This window comes from Alligator mississippiensis, chromosome 12, assembly GCF_030867095.1.
Source record: "Alligator mississippiensis isolate rAllMis1 chromosome 12, rAllMis1, whole genome shotgun sequence".
Classification (NCBI taxonomy): Eukaryota; Metazoa; Chordata; order Crocodylia; family Alligatoridae; genus Alligator; species Alligator mississippiensis.
Window position 1 is genome coordinate 50,354,637 of NC_081835.1, and position 15,788 is coordinate 50,370,424.

The 15,788-nt window shown below is 48.1% G+C and overlaps 1 protein-coding gene across 1 annotated transcript; it reads left to right on the forward strand.

Moving 5' to 3' along the window:
• The first annotated feature begins 4,443 nt into the window (after window positions 1-4,443).
• On the forward strand, window positions 4,444-14,719 carry AMBP (alpha-1-microglobulin/bikunin precursor). The gene is made up of 10 exons (XM_006267553.4): window positions 4,444-4,667; window positions 5,624-5,766; window positions 6,928-7,004; window positions 7,886-7,999; window positions 8,517-8,618; window positions 9,514-9,551; window positions 10,291-10,369; window positions 11,005-11,172; window positions 12,959-13,135; window positions 14,505-14,719. Exons 1-10 carry the CDS (start codon window positions 4,563-4,565, stop codon window positions 14,534-14,536), a joined length of 1,035 nt encoding a protein of 344 aa, XP_006267615.1. The 5' UTR covers window positions 4,444-4,562; the 3' UTR covers window positions 14,537-14,719.
• Window positions 14,720-15,788: the final 1,069 nt, after the last annotated feature.

The window sequence follows — 15,788 nt, forward strand, 5'->3', positions numbered from 1 at the left end:
CACTTCCCTTGGAAGTTGGTTCCAGATCCTAGCCACCCTGACTGTGAAGTAGTGCCTCCTGATATCTAGCCTGAATCTACTCTCAATCAACTTGTGGCTGGTATTCCTTTTTACTCCGGGAGGTGCTTGGAGGAACAGTGTCTCACCCGTTCCCCTATGGTAAGTTTGTAGACTGCCACCAGATCCCCTCTCAGCCTTCTCTTGTGGAGACTGAACAGGTTCAGGTCCCTTAGCCTCTCCTCATAGGGCCTACCCTGTTGCCCCCTGACCATGTAAGTGGCCTCCTCTGGACCCTCTCAATACTGGCCATATCCCTCCTGAAGTGCGGTGCCCAGAACTGGACGCAGTACTCCAACTGCGGCCTGACCAGTGTCGCATAGAGGGGGAGGATCACCTCCTTGGACCTGCTCATGATGCATCTATGGATGCATGACAAGGTGTGGTTGGCCTTACTGACCACGTCCTCATATTGGCGGCCCATGTTCATCTTGGAATCAATAATGACTCCAAGATCCCTTCCTGCCTCTGCACTGACAAGAAGGGAGTTCCCCAGCCTGTAGGTATGCTGTTGGTTTTTCCGCCCAGGTGCAGCACCTTGCACTTGTCAGTATTGAATCCCATTCTGTTCTCATCTGCCCGCCCCTGTAACCTGTCCAGACCTAGTTGTAGCCTTTCCCTCCCTTCTAGCTTGCCCACCTCTCCCCACATCTTAGTGTCATCTGCAAATTTGAACAAGGTGCTTTTCACCCCCTTGTCCAAGTCTCCGAGAAACATGTTAAACTGTACGGGCCTGAGGACTGAGCCCTGGGGGACTCCACTGCCCACATCCCTCCAGGTCGAAAATGACCCGTCCACCACCACTCTCTGGGTGTGGCCCTCCAGCCAATTTGTGACCCATCTGACTGTAGGCATCAATGCCACAGTCACCTAGTTTTTTAATGAGAATGGGGTGAGAGGCAGTGCCAAAAGCCTTCCAAAAGTCCAGAAAGACTACATCCACCACGACACCTGCATCCAAGGATTTTGTGACCTGACTGTAAAAGGCAACCAGGTTGGTCTGGTAGGACCTGCCCCTAATGAGCCCATGCTGGTTGCCCCTAAGCATAATCTCACCTGCTGGTCTCTCGCAGATGTGCTCCTGGATAATTTTCTCAAAGAGCTGCCCCAGGACTGAGGTAAGACTAATAGGCTTATAGTTACCTGGGTCCTCCTTCCTCCCTTTTTTGAAAATGGGGACCACATTGGCCTTTTTCCAGTCCTCTGGCACCTGGCCAGAGTACCACGAGTACTCGTAAAGCTGTGCCAGGGGTCCTGCAATGACCCCTGCCAATTCCCTCAGCACCCTGGGATGGAGATCATCTGGACCTGCCGATTTGAACACATCCACCCCACCAGAAGTTCCCTAACTAGGTCCTCTCTGACCCTAGGCCTGGTGGTGCCTCTCCTGAGTCTTTCCAGAATCCCAGTGGGGGAGATGTCTCGGTCCATGCTCAGAAAAATGGGGGCAAACAATTTGTTAAAAGGTCAGCTTTTTCATCTGGTGCAATCACCAGATCGCCAAGGACTGTATGTCACCTGGAAGGAATGTCCTTTTCCAAGCTAATTGCCTGGCTCTTGACATGAGAGCTGCTGTGGTGATTAACACAGTTTATGCTTGGTGAATAACCATGGCAGGTGATCCTGTGCTTGGCTTGGCACCAGCCTTGTTGAACACATGGTGGCCTTCCTACAAATGGTTCATGAGATTTTGGACATGGAGAAAACCCATTGCTTACCTTCTAGCAGACATACTTCCCCACCTAAGATGCTATGAGGGTGCTACTTTGTCGTCCCCCCACTTCCCGCCCCACTTGCTAGGATTCTCCAAGGTGGCTGACCTCTGTATCCGGCAAGCTCAGCAGACTCCAAGCAAGTTCAGTTTTAGTCCATGTGCAGCTTAGGAAGTCCAGGCACCAGCAGTGATTTCCTATCCCCCTCGACCCCTGTAAAGGCTGCCAGGAGACAGGTCCATGGAGTCAGGATAGAGCCTGTCTGAACTGGACAAGTGCCCAGTGCTAGAAGAGGATCCCAAGTTTTATGGCAATTATTTGATCTCAACAACTTCTAACAATGTAGCATCTTTCTACCCCTGTCCCAGTACATTCATTCTCAGGTACACCATCCTTCTAGCTCACTCCAGGCAATATACCATCCAGTTGGCCTTGATTTTCCAAGCCAGGTGTCTGCAGCTGTGTCACATAGGGGCAGCTTTCAGCAGGGGTCCAGAATGAGACTCAAACTATCACCTCCATAGAGAGGTGCCTTAGCCCCTCTGCTACAGCACTCTACATTGGTAACCCAGGGAGGGGCTAAATACATCCTTCCTCTGGCTGCACACCCACTGGTCTAGGGGTCTGGAGAGAAGGCAGAGTGAAGCAGATGGCAGGAAGGGTAGAAGGCAAAGGCAGCAGGGGACTTGCAGGCAGCTCTTTGTGGTTTTTTGTTTGCGAATATTGGGTTAAAAACCTTGACTTTTAAGCATCTTTCCTGCCCTTTGTTCTGTTTGCAGTTTTCCTCTCTCTATTTAGTTTGGTTAATCATCTGCTGAGCACAAACAGTCATGGGCAACAGCCAGAGGCGCACACAGTGTGACGGCCCCTCAGGATCGATCTGGATTCACCTCTGTCTATAAGATGCCACTCTGCCCTGCCTTCTCTCTCTGGAGTTATTATATGCTATTAAAAAAAGCCTCTGAGATGCTGGGGATTTGTGGCATTAGGTTTATTGCCAGTTACCAAGACTTGCTGTGGGGTGACAGTACAAGAGAAACTAGATAATCACAACATATGGCTCACAAAATAGACTGTGGTGGGAATGGATTCAAACCCAATGCTTGGATTCCAACCTCTGATCCAACCAGCTTTTTGATTATTACAGCAACCAATCAGATCCAAGCATAGGTGTAATCAGGGAGCAACAAATGAAGAAACTACCGCTTACTTGTTTTTTGTGGGGAGAGAAAATAGCCTCTTTTTTTTTTTTCTTCTGGTTGCAATAACTCAGTGACTTGCACTGATTCTCAGATTGATTAACAGTTATGAGTCCCAGCCAAGCTAGCCTAACCTTTGAGGATAGCTCCGTGTACAATAATTACTACTAGTTCAGCCAGTGGAAATTCATGTTTGAGTTACCAGATGGGACTGATGTCTAAAGAAACCAGTCTTCTGATCCTGGCTTGAAGTCTACTAAAGTTGCAAGGCCAATTGGCCAGATTCTGAGATCAGTGCAGAGTGACTCTGCTGAAACAAGTGGAGTCTCTTTTGCATTGTCTGCCTGTGTTGCTGCACATCACTGCAATAGTTTGAGTAGCAGTGATGTGCAGAAACCACAAAACTGGCTCTTAAGCATATCCTAAATCAGTTCCTACAAGCTCTGAATACCCTGAACTTCCATTGACTTCAGTAGGAGTTGAAGTCAGTCAGTAGCCTCAAGCAGACACCCACCACCTCATAAGACTGGACCCTAAGTCACTCATCTGGACACCAAATCATTCAGGGATCTGAGGCAAGGCACTCCATCACTCTGAACCTCAGTTTCCCTATTTGACAATGGATGCAATAGCACTCACTATTGGTTCAACACACAGAGATAGGTTTCCTTACATAATGGCATTTTACCAGGGAAAACAGCAACACATTACCACCAACACAAGGTGGCTTCCATCTTTGTTCCTAACAGCCCCTCCCACCCCTCTTTCTGCAATGATCAGTGCCACACAAAGGCACCTGTCACTGAACTGCATAGCTCTGGCCCCATTTCATAGCACCTATCCCATGAGACATCGCATGAGCTTTGAGGTGGCTGTGACTGCAGGCCTCTGATGGAAGGTGCTAGGGGACTGGACGGTGTTAGACTGCACCAGCCTTTTATCCGGGCACTTGCAGATGCACATTCTGCACCTGGGGACAAATGGGGGTCTCACAGAGGTATCTGTTCCTCTGAATCTTTAACAAATAGTGGTTGAGATCGCCAGGGCACCACACAATTTCATACGCTCCTCAGGCTGTGAGAGAAGCCCAGGGCTGGAATAGCAGGAGGCATGAAGGGCTGGAGTTAAAGGTATTTTTGTGTGGGCGAGACCAGCAAGGACAGAGGGGGATGGATTGGGGCTTAGGCTGGGACGAGGGGCACCACAGTGCTGAGAAGAGAAGTCCTGGCTAGAACAAAGCTGGTCAGTCCCTCACTTTCACAGCCGAGGTTACTTGAAAGCGGAAGCACATCACATAAGATGCTGCTGTTTGCTTTGCTGTCTGTTCCTGGCTCATTTTTGGCTTGTAGGAAGACATACTGCAAAGCAGAGCTAACAGGTTGTCCACTCAGATGGATCAAGTTGCTCTGCCGCCTCCCACATGCCACCTCTGATGTGCCCAAACATGCTCCACCCACCCAAGGCCGTTCACCTCCTGTTGTGCTCAGGAGTCTGAAGTACACCTTCCTGTCCCTTGGAGAGGAGAGCAGTGTCCACATTTCTAGGACCGAGTCCATTTGTGCTGAGGCTGAGGGGCACAACAGATCTGAGGGCCATGAAGTTCCAGGGTCTCCTCTTCATTCTCTTCCTAGCCACAGCCAGTGGGACCCCCATCGGAGATCGGGATATCCAAGTGCAGGAGAACTTTGACCCAGATCGGGTAATGATTGTCCAACATTTATGTTAACTCTCAGAAGTAAGCGAGAAAAATGAAGAGGGTGGGCTCCCAGCTGATACGTGTGGATTTTCAATTGTTGTCAGGTTCTAGTCTGATGAGACGTGGGCACAGCTGTAAAGTGAATCTGGCATGTGATCTGTTTGATCACCAATATAATAAACATGGAAAATGCACATTGTACACATGTGGGATCCCCTTGTATGCTGATGGGGCTGGGAGCCACAGACTAGGATTTTTATTGGGCAGAGACAGGTAGCTATAGGATGTCAATGAAAATTAGTATGGGAAGTAAAGGGAGTAATGGAACAACACTTCACTGTGGGCAAAGCTATTAAATTACTTGTTGCCAGCATCTAAAGCTGTGCTGTTTTGGTTAATGGATTCCATTTAAAATATGCCACTCCAGAAGGAATTAGACGGCTTTTCCAGGTGGAAAAATGGCATGGATTTAAGTAATTGTCCATTGCTTCTCCTTAGTGCTCCTGGCACTTGTGACCCTGGCTTGCCTAGTAGCTAGTAGAGGCACTGTCCAAAAGGTATGAAAATAAACCAGTGAAGACAGGTCTCCAGAGACTCCAGAAGTAACAAATTCAGAGATACTGAATTCACCTCCTGAAGGCTCCTGCCCACAGGATCTGTTTGTTTCATTAGTACTCATATTCTTTTCCTCTGGCAGGGTAACCTTCAAAGTGGTCTCTTAGCTCCAGTTAAAAATAAGATATTGTATGATAAGCTCATGTGGCACTTGTATATCACTGTGCAGCTAATTTAACAACCTGGGCTTTCCTGCTCTGCTGCCTATGTGTCCATGTAGGCTTTGTTCCAAGCAAAACACTGAACTCCCAGCCATGGAAGGATGATAGTGTGGAATTGCCTCAGCTCCTGTTTGCAAAGTGAAGGGCTGGGGCAGTCATGGGTTGTGCTCTCTTCTCTCCTAGATCTATGGGAAATGGTATGACATTGCCATTGGCACAACATGCCAGTGGATGAAGAACTACAAGGACAAATTCAACATGGGCACACTGGTGCTGGAACCTGGCCTGACCAGTGATCAAATCAGCACCACCAGCACCAGGCTCAGGTAGGTGCTGTTGAAGGAAGAGTTGGGGCATCTCACTGCTCATGTGACATACTGCACCCTGGTGATACTAAACACAGGAGCATGGCACAGGTATATACTGCACCAGCCTTTTATCTGGGCATTGGCAGCTGAATCCAGGAGAGCTGAGGCTGCAGCACTCCACAGTGGGCCTAATTTCTTCTGGGATGAGCTCCTGCCCCTTCTATGACACTCCCCTGCACTACTGAATCACATATTGCCTACTGTGGTGGTCAAGCAGTGGGAGGAACAGCATGATTTCACGTGCAGAACATGCATCAGAAGATGTGAGTTTTGTTCCTAGCTCTGCCACTTCAGTTGCTGTTTGGTCTTGGTCATGTTCCTGGTTTTACAGGGCCCAGGGGAGGGATAACATTAACAAGCTTGTTTTTTTGGAACCTTTGGAGATCTATGGATGGAGAAATGCAAAGTTGTAGATTCAATGGGGAGGAGTTGAAGGAGGCATTGACTACAGATGGCCAGTTCCTCTTGGTTGGACTTCCAGCCTCAAAGGAGGGAGCGGACTTGAATGAATTTTACCCTCCAAATACCAGTGGTCAAAACAGCACCCAAGTGATTATCAGAGTAGTCTCAGTATGGGTAGATAGCACAAAGCACTGGCACTTTCCCTGATCCAGGTTTGGCTTCGTCCCAGATCTAAATAAAGTTGATGTGCCTGGGACATTTCAGCTGACGATCAAGGGTTCTGTTGACATCAAAGGTTTTGCAGGGATGTAAACACTGACTTCTTTCAGCATCAAGGGTAAAAATGGATGAAAACTAAGAGCTGGCATTTTCTGAGGGGGGCCTTGAGTATAATAAAGGGTGTTCAGAATTTACAAATGTTGAGAACCACTGCCTTAGTCACACAGCATCAAATCCTGGTCCCTCCTTCACTGCTGAAGAGGGTCCAGGGCTAAAAGTTGGGCCAGAGACTGTATTTGCAGGGGAGATATGAGAACTTCTTTGAGGGATAGGGTTGGTGGATCCAGAGGTGTGGAGATCTATGTTATTTCAGTTGGCAGTGACTAGCAACATCTAGTGGTTAGATCTGATTTTAATAAAATGAACCAGTGCCAAAGGGAAAAGCTACAATAACTTGAGACTTTTTTTTCTCTCTCCCTGCCCCCCACCCTTTCCCAGGCAAGGAGTCTGCACCAGGGTTTCTGGAGAGTACCAGAAAACCAATATACCTGGAAAATACACCTATCACAACCCCAGTAAGTTTGAGAATGGTCTTCCTTCTGCTTTGGTCTTAAAGCTACATTTACTTACAACTCCTAGATGTAAAACTTAACAATAAAAAGAGAATGAGAGTGCAGCTCTGAGTAATGAGATTAAATGAAAGGAAAGAAATGATCTCTGGGAGATCATGTCTAATGTGGAGCTATGGGCAGCAGTCTCCCAATGGAAATGGTGGAAACTCCAGGGCTTGGAACATTAAGGGAAAAACCCTGAAGAATGTGGAGTGCAGGTTAATCCTTTAGTAGCAGAGGATCAGACTGGCCATTTTAGCAGACATCTTCAACCTCTAACTTTGAAGATCCTAGAAGGTGCACACGATAGCCACCACAGTGAAAAGTGCACTGTTTAGTTTCTCTCTTGAATAGGTTTCAAGGTGTTGCTTACTATCCACTGTGTTTGACCAAATGATGTGGGCATAAAATGGGAGTAATATGGTAGCAGTGTTGTGTGTCCAGTACTCATTGTTTAAAAAATGGGATACCTTATTGCAGTGTCTAAACAGAGAACCCAGGGCTGCATTTGGGTACTCAAGTTTGAATGTTGTAGCTCTCATTAGGCTAGTTAGACAATAAGGGCTGAAATGCTTGTGTCATGTTACAATGGACAGGCTGTGAAATGCCCTGGGGTTAGTTCTCTCTGCACTGGGGGCTATTAAACCTCATTGGTGCCCCTTTCCCAGGTACAGTGGCTAGGGTAGAAGCAGGCAGTTTCAGAGAGGACTAGTTCATCCCTGCCAACTGCCTGCCTTCACCTTCCCTGTTCTAAATGCTGATTCTACCCTATACATTTGCCTTTAGAAAATTATCCCCTGGATGTTCTTACTATAAAGCTCTGTGTGCATTTCCTTTTGATACAGAATGGGAGGTATCCATTGTCTCCTATGTGCTTCACACCGACTATGATGAATATGCCATCATGCTAATGGAGAAGAAAAGCAACTTTGGACTGACCACAACACTGAAACTCTATGGTAAACACCACTGACTGTGGCATTTCACTGTCCCATTAATAAAACCGAATGAGCTTTGGTGTGTGCATCATGTGGAACAACAGCAGCTACCCTTGTGTTTGATCTGAGCTGTTTAGAGCTCTTGGTCTCCAGCTGTGGTGACTCAGGTTCGGCCCAGCTGAATGACATGGAATGAGTTCCCCGTGTGCCTGAAGGCTTGTATCACACACTTTGTACCTGAATCTGGTATCTTTTGGTGTGAATGAGGAAATACCTTTTTAGGAGAGGCTCGGGGCAGTGGTGGCAGAGGATGCTGTTATTCAGAATGGAGGTGCAATGGCGAGGCTGGCCTTTATCTGCTGCTTGGATGTACACAGAAACAGAGGCCTAATCCAGGCTGGAAAATGCTGTGTTCCTAGTCACTGGGCTGGCTCCAGGAGTGCTGTAGGAGGGGAAACAGCACATCTTGAGATCCTATCTCTCTTCCAAGCCCTACACCACACCATGGTTAAGCATTGGTTTCTCTCCTGGTGCCTAGGGAGGAGTCCAGATGTGCGAGAGAGCCTCATTGAGGAGTTCCGACTGCTTGCTCGTGAGCTGGACATTCCTGATGACTCCATCTTCATCCTGATGAATAAAGGTAACCAAGCAATAATCAGGGGGTTGCTGACAGGGGCTTCTCCTCCATTCTGCCTGAACACTTCATCTATTTGTCTATCCATGTGGTTCTCTCTTCTTAGTACTGCCAGTCTCCCTCCATGACACTGTCCCTTGAGAAGGGCAGGATAAGGTGGTAGCATGCTCCATGCAGGATGGCTGGTGGGGTGGGCTGAGAAGAGCAGTCTGTGTGGGAGTGAGAAGTAAGAGAGAAGAGGCAGCAGAAGATCTGTGGTGGGTCAGGAGAGGCAGTGAAGAGCATTGGGTACAGGGCCATCTCTCTAACGAATCATATACCCTGACCTGGGCTCTCATGGGGCCTGTTCACTTTCAGTTGTTGGCCAGAGCAAACTGTCACAAAGCTGTTGTTTACAACGTGCTCCAAGCTGCTTGCACACTTTGGGGATGGGGATGGTACAGCTAGAGAGGCACACTTCCCACCTGGAGTCTTACATATAGTATGTGTCCATGTAGCAGCATTCCCCATCAGGCTGGAGTCCAGGAACAAACTGTTCTCCTGTCTGACAGCTCTCTCCAACATCACTCTGTAGCAGCGTCTTTGCCCTGCAGTATCTTCTCTGAGTTCCACCACATGGGCCAGAGCAGCCTTCACACTCAGCCCATTTGGCACTCCTTGTCCCTCGGCCTCCTAGTTTCCCATCTGAGACCACCAGGTCCTCACTTCTTGTCTACTGGGGAGATCAAAGGTAGAGAGTGGAGAGTGTGAGAGTTTGTGTGTGTCCCTGTGTCTCAGAAGATGTTAGGGGTACAATGAACAGTTGGGAAGGCCTTTTAGGAGGTGCCTGCTTGTGACAACAGCTTCCAACCCCCCTTCCTAGCTCCCTCCCTGCTAACATTGTGCTTGTTCCTTGGTACAGGTGAATGTATTCCCAGTGAGACTGAAACTGAATCCTCGGTGAGTTGTGCTGTAGGAATCAAATGAGGTTCATTTCTTGGGTCTCCAGAGGATTGCACTGAGCTGAAAGTGTTTCCTTGGGAGAGCCCATTCTGGATCTTCCATTTCCTGGAAACCCATGATATGCTGGGACTATAGGAAACTCATCAGCCACATACAATGGCTAAATGACCGAGGAGAGAGGCCTTCTGTCCTGTTACCTCTCCCTGGAGTCCAGTTCTGCAAAGCTTCTGGCTGGTCTAAGGCACTGAAAAGGTTCAGTTTTATACATAAGTCATAAATAACCAGTGGGGTTTGCTGCCACAAGATCTTGTTCAGGCCAGCTGAACTGAAAAGAAGGAACAGGAAAGGCGGGTTTCCAAAGTTATTTAATACTGGATTTAAAACACATGAAGGGAGATAACATGCCTGTGTTGGGCACGAGCTGACCATTGACTACCTACACTCAGCAAAATAACTTGAAAAGCTGAAGGTGTATGAAAAATTGCAACAATTTTTCCAGCCTGTTTTCACTTGCCCTTGTTTGGTGTCTGATCCGGGCCCAGTGGGAAGGCTGGGCCCCTTGGCCTACAGGTCTGTGTCAGGTGTGCAGAGTGTCTGTGTCCCCTCCAATCCCAGTTTAGAAGAGAAACTGGGTTTTACGGTCCCCAGATGTTCTACTGCATTGCTGATGGGGACTTGCAAGCCTCCAACAAAGGGATCAGCTTGCTTAAATGACAGCTTTTTCTTCTGTATGTAGAGAGTTCGGAGAGAGGTCCTGCCTGAAGAAGAAGGCTCTGCTGGTGGTCCCCTGCCAACATTCACTGGCCATAAGGAAGGTATGTCTGGGGTCCCCATACATTGAGGTCAGTATCCCCAGGTTTAATCAGTGTGAGTATAGGATTGGTGGATTACTTGCAGCATGACTGTTCTTCCTCAGTTTCTGTTTGAAATCACAAAAACAACTGTGCAGCCTCAGCACTTCAATGTCTACATTTTACCTAAAGCAGCTTTTCTAGACCTCCAGGTCTTGTGACTTTCAGGCTTGCTGTCTTAGGACCTTCCAAGACAAGAAGCAAGTGAAGTGCATCCTATCAGACAACTGGGAATCCCCTTGCTCCAATGATATAGAGCTACCTTCCCTTGCCCAGCAAGGTAGTAAGATACTGGACTACCAAGGAGCTACTAGTCCAGGACCAACCATCACTCCTCATTCTTCTATGTGGGTGACCTCCCTGGGAATATACCACATTTACAGGGAAAAGTCAAAGTAGCACCCACATTGCTGACAAGAGGATTATTATAAAGGGTGGATAAATGAATCTTCCTAGAGGTGTAAGTTGTTTGGCTAGGCCCCAGGGGAGGTGGTCCGGTGGGCAAAGGGTGTAGCCCTGAGGAGTACTTGTTACCTGCTGGATGGTTCTGTGGGTGCCCAGTTCACCTCATTTAGGGTCAACCATCTTGTTTTCTTTAGATTTCTGCAGGCTGAACAAAGATGCTGGCCCCTGCTTGGGGGCGATCACTAGGCATTTCTACAACTCCTCTTCCCGGGCCTGTGAAACCTTCCTCTATGGTGGTTGTCTGGGGAATGGGAATAACTTCCATTCAGAGAAGGATTGTCTCCAGGCATGTCGGACTGAGGGTAAGTGGGGCAGATGCATGACTCCAAGGGTCTCTGGTATGATCTTGTGCCAGTGTGAGGAGGGCAGGATCAAATTTGGTTGTTCTGATCTGTGCACACTAGGGCTCTCCCCTTGGGCAAGCAACATAGGCTCACGAGGCCCCATGCAGAGAAACAAATGCAGAGCCTTGTAGGAGAGCCACAGCAGCTTTTTGATGTCTCTGGGGAGTCATCCAGGTCCGGAAAGAGACCCAGAGTCAGCCATGCCTGAGTCCTAACAGGATGATGTAGCCTTAAAAGGGAGAGGGGTGTTTTCCAGTGAAGAAAGGAAGATACCAACCTCTTACATCTACTTCCTAGGGGCTCCCATTCAGGCACATTTTAAAGCTATCACCAGTAATGACTCTAATACTCTCTGGATGAAGGAATTTGGGATGAAGGGATCTATATAATGTCACTAAGTATTGCCCAATGGCAGGATGCAAACCTGTCATTGGGTAAGCTGTGTGCAGTAAGCCAAGGGCTAGCTGCGGGGATTTTACCTCTCCCACTCTTCCCTTATTTTAGTGCCAGATGGCTGTACTATTATAGCATCTCTGTGCTTTCCCATCCCTCTCCACTGAGCTCAGAACTGGTGTGCTCTTCAGTGCACCAAAGATCATCCCTCCAGAGATGCAGTGAGGGGAAAGGTCTAGATATCACAGTGTTGGGCACTCCAGAAAGTCTTCAGCTTTGTCTACAGCAATTTTCTACTCACTTACAGCCATATCGGTTAAGGGCAGGATTTCTTACCCATGCAGTCATAACAGTACAAACTGCAGTCACTTGGGTATTAAGATCTAGTCTACACTGGGTGCATCTACACATGATACTACATGGCCGGAGCAATGTGCTATGGCAACATAGCATCAGCGGGCACAAACAGTGACACCACAGCTATGTTGCTGTAGCAATGTGCTCCCTCATTGTAGCATGTTGCTATGGCAATAGAGGGGCTAAAAATAACTGCGCCACCAGGACAATGCAGTATGGGTTGTTACTGTGCCGTCATTTAGTACTTCCAAAAGGAAGTACTAAATGATGGCGCAGTAACAAAGGTGCTGTAGGGACACATGTAGACACGACCACTGCAAAGTAGTACCATCTCTGCTGAATAGAGCGAGGCATCTGCTGCCATCCAGTAGCCAGCTGAAGAAGTATAGACACTCCTATGCTTTCTGGGGGGCATTCAAGCTCTGGTGACACAATTGTGCAGAACGGCCAGAGCTGGATGCAGGTTTTGCTGCTCTCAACTGAATGGAGAGTAGCTGTTATTTGCTGCCAGAAGTTCTTCTGGAAGAGGCAGCTTAGCATCAGCAAAGCCAAGGGTGCCTCCTGGGCTGTGTGGTTCCCTTCTCCAAATGGAAAGCAGCTATCCCAGTACAGAGGCACAGTCCAGAGAAGAGTGGGAAAAGTGTTCTGATGCACTGTGTGTGCTCCTGTACAGACATGTGCAATAGCAGAGCTGTGTCTATGCTGGAGGATTTGTATTATTTGAATTATACTAGTTTTGTTAAGAAGATACAACCTATGTGTGGACACAAACCCTTAGCTATATGGACGAGTTCTCAGAGAACCAGTCTGCACCTAATTAGGAATTCCTGTTAGTTCCTCCCCCTGCCACTTTCCATCCTGTGGGGTACCCCACCTTGCCTTGCCCAATGGGACAGACCTTTGGAGGCAGCTTACAAGACTAGGTTTTTCTCCAACTGGTTCCAGTTCAAGGATTTATTAAGCCCATTTCTCTTCCCTTGTCTCTCTCTCCTAGCTTCCTGCAGGTTGCCCATCATGCCAGGGCCCTGTCAGCAACAGGTGAAACTCTGGGCTTTCGATGCAAGCCAGGACAAATGCGTTATGTTCAACTATGGAGGCTGCCAAGGCAATGGGAACAAATTCTACACAGAGAAGGAGTGCAAGGAGTACTGCGGTGCTGGCCAGCTGGAAGGTACTGCTTGCCTGGGGCATGAAGCACAGACGAGCTACTGCTAGCATCCTCACATTCGGTGCCTGGGCTAAGTACCTGAGCCTGGATAGTGGTGCTTGAGAAAGAGCCCTGTTTTTCAGAAGGGCTGAGCACCTGGATCTCCATGTGAACACATCCTAAAACCTCACAGATTTTGTTTACTGTGTGCTTGACTGGCACTCTAAGATGATGTCTGACTTCATGCACTGAAGCCTAAAAATATTTCCCTAGGTGTCTTTTTCAGGGGGACACACCCATGCCCAGACAGTGGCACAGACAAGATCACAGTTCATGTCTCCTAATGCCCAGTTTCATATCTAACAAGATTCCCTCCCTTGGTGATTAAGGCTGTCTGCACATTTCTGTCCTGAATGAACTGACCACTCAGATGCATGATACACTCACCTATGAGCTGCTAGATATGCTTCTATTATCCACTTGCTGTCTGCCCCCTGAACCTGGTACTGGCCAGGTCTCCATACTTGTGCAGGATCCCAGAACATTGCCAGTGTCTCTGCCCTTCCTGCTGAGGTGATGCTCAGAAGCAGGTTATTGGTATGACTATGTTCCAGAAGCAATGTTTAAATGAGCTGCAGATATCAAGGTTTAATGCATACATGATGGAAGAGAAGTTCTTTGCTCATCTGGTTCCTACTGAATGCAGTCTGGGTTGGAAGGCTTCTGAGCTGTTGGCCAGGAGCATGTCATGCATAAAGCTATTCATACCTGGTTTTCCTTTAGCATTGGTCCTCCATAGCTCTCCAAGAACTTTAAAAAGGTGGTCAGCATTATCTCTGCTTTACAGATGGGGGCCAGAGACATGAAGAGGGACATGAATAGCCCTTAGCTTTTGAGTCTCAAGCCTGTTAACCTTCTGTTATACATAGGAGACTAGGGTTCTGCAGAGCTGGCTCTGGCTAACCTGACCCTAAGCTCATTCAGTGTTGTGTGTGAGTAGGATATATGTTACAATGTCTAGGTACTATAGCAATAAGTTTGGTGGAAGCACAGGGATAGACAAAATTAAAAGAAAAGGTACATTTGGAGGAGCAAGCAAAGGCTGCAGGGAAAGGACACTGGACAGGTGGCCTGGCTGACCTCACTGGGAACGGTATTACACTGACAGGTGGCCCTTCCAGTCTGAAGTGAAGTAATTTAGCACCTGCTGGCATAAATGTTTCACTTTTCTTCCTGTTTACCAGATGAGTTGTGATATTTGCATGATGCACCTGCAGTCTAGGTAGTTGGCTGTCTTGCATCAAAGCTTCTGACCCTGGCCCCTGAGACCCTGGAGCACTGCTGGAAGCCTGCCTCTGCCTATCTTGTTGTGACATGTTTTCCTCTCTTGCAGGGGACGAGGAGTTTATGGGGTTGTCAAACTGATGTGAACGGTGGGAGGTACAGCAGCAACTATCAACCACCAGCTTGAACATAAGCACCAGCAGTGGGGGACCTCTTGAAATGCCAGGTGGAAGACATTTGTGCTCTTCGAGCACATGTTGATTTCAGCTTCTGAACAGTTAATGCTTTATAAAGCACCGTGATAAAAAGTGTAGTGTGTCCATGTGTCTGTGTCCTGGCCTTTTTTAGCTGGCTGTGTGCACAAGAACTTAAGAGTGGGAAATCAGGGCTTATTGGGATGACTGCCTTATGCAATATTTGCTGTCTCATTGAAATGACATTCTTTTTCCCTGTCTCATGTTCTCTTCCCAAGTCTTTTCTCTCATCCCTGTGGAACTGGAGACATTAGTACACAAGTCATGAAAACTTAACCCAGTCAAAAAGGGAACTGGAACAATTCTTGAAGGAAAGGTCCATCAATAATGTAGCAGGTTTGGTGCTCCTGCTGCTTGAAGAGCAGGCAGGCTGAGAGAGAAGAAGCCTGCAGGTGTGGCAGGGGGGCAGTCAGGAGCTGCATGACAGAGAAAAGGGGGAGGGGAAACTGGCCTTGCAGTATGTAAACCCAGGCCTGAGCTGGGTGGGCAGTCTAGCCCTGGAGGCTGCTGAGAGCACATCTCCTGGGCAGGATGACTGCAGCTCCTGAATAATGCCTAAGAGATTACAGATGTGGTAACATATGGAGGTTTGTGATTAAGTAAGGGGAGGAGGAGGTCCTACCACACTCCTGGAGCAAGGCCAGAGGCCTGGGAGTAAGGCTAGAACCTGAGAACAGGACAGAGGCTTGGGAGTAAGGCCAGAGCCTGGGTGAAGGGAGAAGATGGGACCAGAGAAGGTCCGGTGCCCAGGAGGGACTAGGTATCTAGAAATAGTGTGCAGATGGGAGCCAGGGTGGGCTTAAGGACAGAACCAGAACAGGTTCAGACCCAGGAATAAGACATGAATAGATGCGAGCTCACTCAGGAACCCCTGGGGCAGGATCCCTTTTCTTAAAAGCATAAATACACCAAGGTGTGGCAGGAAAATGGAAGGGGAGGATCAGGGGAAACAAGGGCTGAGTATCCACTACGGGGTGTCATGGCCACCCCTAGGACAGGCCTTTGTTACAAATAGGTATTGAATGTGATAGATGGTGGGGCAGCCTCTGAATCAGAACTTCCTCACTGAATGCTGAAAGCTACAGTGGGAGAGGAGCAGGGATGGTTTTGTATCTGCACTTGGCTACTCTATGAGATAG

What these genes read in the sequence shown, in the direction of transcription:
- AMBP (XM_006267553.4), top strand. Translation starts at nt 4,563, where the DNA reads ATGAAGTTCCAGGGTCTCCTCTTCATTCTCTTCCTAGCCACAGCCAGT. An exon ending in AGACTGAAACTGAATCCTCG is followed by an intron (nt 9,552 to 10,290) that starts GTGAGTTGTGCT and finishes TTCTGTATGTAG; the next exon opens with AGAGTTCGGAGAGAGGTCCT. An exon ending in CCAGGCATGTCGGACTGAGG is followed by an intron (nt 11,173 to 12,958) that starts GTAAGTGGGGCA and finishes TCTCTCTCCTAG; the next exon opens with CTTCCTGCAGGTTGCCCATC.